The sequence below is a fragment of the Dipodomys merriami genome, unplaced genomic scaffold, assembly GCF_024711535.1.
Source record: "Dipodomys merriami isolate MVZ:Mamm:240054 unplaced genomic scaffold, mDipMer1.0.p SCAF_99, whole genome shotgun sequence".
Classification (NCBI taxonomy): domain Eukaryota; kingdom Metazoa; phylum Chordata; class Mammalia; order Rodentia; family Heteromyidae; genus Dipodomys; species Dipodomys merriami.
The window spans coordinates 3,260,145-3,263,467 of record NW_027206612.1 but is presented as its reverse complement, the minus strand read 5'-3'; the positions used below and the strand labels follow the sequence as shown (position 1 = coordinate 3,263,467).

General features: G+C 64.8%; 1 protein-coding gene across 1 annotated transcript; it reads left to right on the top strand.

Moving 5' to 3' along the window:
- Positions 1-1,064: 1,064 nt before the first annotated feature.
- LOC138822128 (uncharacterized) lies at positions 1,065-1,721 on the top strand. Its single transcript, XM_070014681.1, has one exon. It carries the CDS (start codon positions 1,065-1,067, stop codon positions 1,719-1,721), a length of 657 nt encoding a protein of 218 aa, XP_069870782.1.
- The last annotated feature ends 1,602 nt before the right edge of the window (positions 1,722-3,323 follow it).

The window sequence follows — 3,323 nt, the reverse complement described above, 5'->3', positions numbered from 1 at the left end:
AGCCCCGGCCTCCGTGGAGCCCCGGCCTCTGTGGAGCCCCGGCCTCTGTGGAGCTCCAGCCTCCATCGAGCCCCGGCCTCTGTGGAGCCCCGGCCTCCGTGGAGCCCAGCCTCCATCGAGCCCCGGCCTCGTTGAGCCCCTTGGTCTCTGGTGACCCCTGGGTATCTTGTGAGAGCGCGAAACTGCAGGCCGCCGTGCCCAGCACCCGCCAGAAGACGTTGGTGCCTCGGCCTCTGCGTAAGTCTGGGCAGCAGCCACAAGATGGACCCTCGTCTCTAGGCAGGGAGGACACAGACTGTGCCGGGACCTCTAGCCCAGTTCTGCTGACAGGCAACTGCCAGACACGACCCTGCCGACCCCGAGACTGCAGCTGCTCTGGGAGCCTGAGATGCCGGGCAGCACGTCCCCCCACCCCCCACTGCGTCCCCCACATCCCCCGACCAGGTCCCCCCATCCCCTCTGTGTCCCCCACATCCCCCCACCATGTCTCCCCATCCTCCACTGCGTCCCCCACATCCCCCCACCAGGTCCCCCATCCCCTCTGTGTCCCCCGTGTCCCCCCACCATGTCCCCCCATCCTCCACTGCGTCCCCCACATCCCCCTACCACGTCCCCCCATCCTCCACTGTGTCCCCCACATCCCCCCACCATGTCCCCCCATCCCCTCTGTGTCCCCCACATCCCCCACCATGTGCCCCCATCCTCCACTGTGTCCCCCACATCCCCCTACCATGTCCCCCATCCCCTCTGTGTCCCCCACATCCCCCCACCATGTCCCCCCATCCCCTCTGTGTCCCCCATGCCCCCCACATCCCCCACCGTGTCCCCCATCCCCTCTGTGTCCCCCACATCCCCCACATCCCCCCACCATGTCCCCCATCCCCTCTGTGTCCCCCGCGTCCCCCACATCCCCCCACCATGTCCCCCATCCCCTCTGTGTCCCCTGCGTCCCCCACATCCCCCACCGTGTCCCCCATCCCCTCTGTGTCCCCCGCGTCCCCCACATACCCCCACCATGTCCCCCATCCCCTCTGTGTCCCCTGCGTCCCCCACATCCCCCCACCATGTCCCCCCATCCCCTCTGTGTCCCCTGCGTCCCCCACATCCCCCCACCATGTCCCCCATCCCCTCTGTGTCCCCCGCGTCCCCCACTCCCCCACCGTGTCCCCCCATCCCCTCTGTGTCCCCTGCGTCCCCCACATCCCCCCACCGTGTCCCCCATCCCCTCTGTGTCCCCCGCGTCCCCCACCGTGTCCCCCATCCCCTCTGTGTCCCCCGCGTCCCCCACCATGTCCCCCATCCCCTCTGTGTCCCCCGTGCCCCCCACCGTGTCCCCTATCCCCTCTGTGTCCCCCATGCCCCCCACCGTGTCCCCCATCCCCTCTGTGTCCCCCGCGTCCCCCACCGTGTCCCCCATCCCCTCTGTGTCCCCCGCGCCCCCCACCATGTCCCCCATCCCCTCTGTGTCCCCCGCGTCCCCCACCGTGTCCCCCATCCCCTCTGTGTCCCCCGCGTCCCCCACCGTGTCCCCCATCCCCTCTGTGTCCCCCGCGCCCCCCACATCCCCCACTGTGTCCCCCATCCCCTCTGTGTCCCCCGCGCCCCCCACATCCCCCACTGTGTCCCCCGCGACAGCACACCCGCCCACCCCCCCCACCACGACAGCACGCTACCGCGTCCCCCACTCCCGTCAACGCCGCAGCCTGCCCCGGCTGCGCTGAGCACCGCAAACACCCAGCGCCTGGAGCCAGGTGACCTCCACGCGCGTCCCAGTGAGGACACCAGCCCCGAGAGATGACGGACACCTCAGCACCGCCTGTCCACGGAGGCCTGAGCCGGCCGCGCATCCCCACGATGCCGTGTCATCTCTCAGGGGAGACGGGGCTGGCGGGCCTGGGGACAGAGTGGGGCCCTGCCACCTGCCCCGGGGAGGGCTTGCGGAGCCCCTCCACCAGGCGGCCTCGCACTTCTCCTGCCAGCCCCTCGCCCGTGACTTCTCTGTGACCAAGTGGCTTTCCGTGCCCAGTGCACCAGCGCCAGCCCGTGTGGCACAAGCACGTGGTGGCCGCTTCCTGAACTGGGAGTGAGGAGATGCGCCAGGCCGCTCCCACCACCGCCCCGCCCGCACCCACCTCGCGGCTGCTCGGGTCTATCGGAGCCAGACAACACCCCCCCCCATATTAGGAGTGTTTGTGGAAGAAAGAGAGTTGATTCTCAGTGCAGGCTGGATGCTTGGCTGACTTTTGCAAAAGCAAAATAAAATAAAAATCAAAGCAGTCCCTCCTCGCACGAGGCAAACGAGCTCGTAGAGAATGCTCACGCAGGGACTTGAAAGGCCAGGCCTGCTTCACAGACTCCACGCCGCCCCACAGGCCACGCCCCAGGACAGCACGCCCACCTGGGCCTCCTCCAGCCAGATCAAGGCAGCCGCGGGGCAGGACATCACACGTGAACTGTGTGAATTCACCATTCTGCAAGTACGTGAAATTGCTTACATTTGCACATGAAACCAGCATCTCAAGCAGGGCATCAGTAATCCTAGCTACTCAGGCCCATGAGATCTCAGGCTGGCAATTCAAAGCCAGTCCAGGCAGGAAAGTCCATAACACTCTTATCTCCAATGAACCACCCAAAAGCCAAAGTGGAGGGCTAGAGTGCCATCCTTGAGCAAAAATGCTAAGGGACAGCGTCTAGGCTTGGAATTCAAGCCATTACTGGCACACGCGCACACGCACACACGCACACACACACACCTGGCATTGTACAATAAAGAAAAGAAAATGGAGAATTTGTTGGAATAATTCAAAATTCATCCCAAGAACTCAGTTTTATTTTTTCTTTCCTTGGAATGGAAGTACTGGCTAAGTAGAAAGAACCAAGCACAAGCACCTTGCAGAGTCAGGGCGAGCTACAGAGGGGGAGAGGCGGGCAGGGCTCAGCCACATGCTTCCAACAAGGCCCCCACATCATGCAGCCAGGTCTGCTCCTCAGCCCCCCACAAGGCAGCGCCCCAGAGTCACTAGGACCAAACGCCCCGCCTAGTGCTGAGCAATGACCTCCGGCCTCCAGCTGATGGACGAGGCTGCGGCTGGAGGACGGAGCCGGGGCCCAGCCTCCCCAGCGAGGCTCCAGAGTCTTTGGATCTGAGAATGGCCTCTCTGGGGCTACCACACCCGAGGCTCCCAGAAGAATGGCCTCTGCCCCGCCTGATTAGATTGGCACAAACGCTTTAAACATCAGACGAAGTGACCCTTGACATGAGACAGGTTGATTTATTATCCTGCCCACACTGCCGACACCGGACGCAGAGCGCCCGGCTCTGT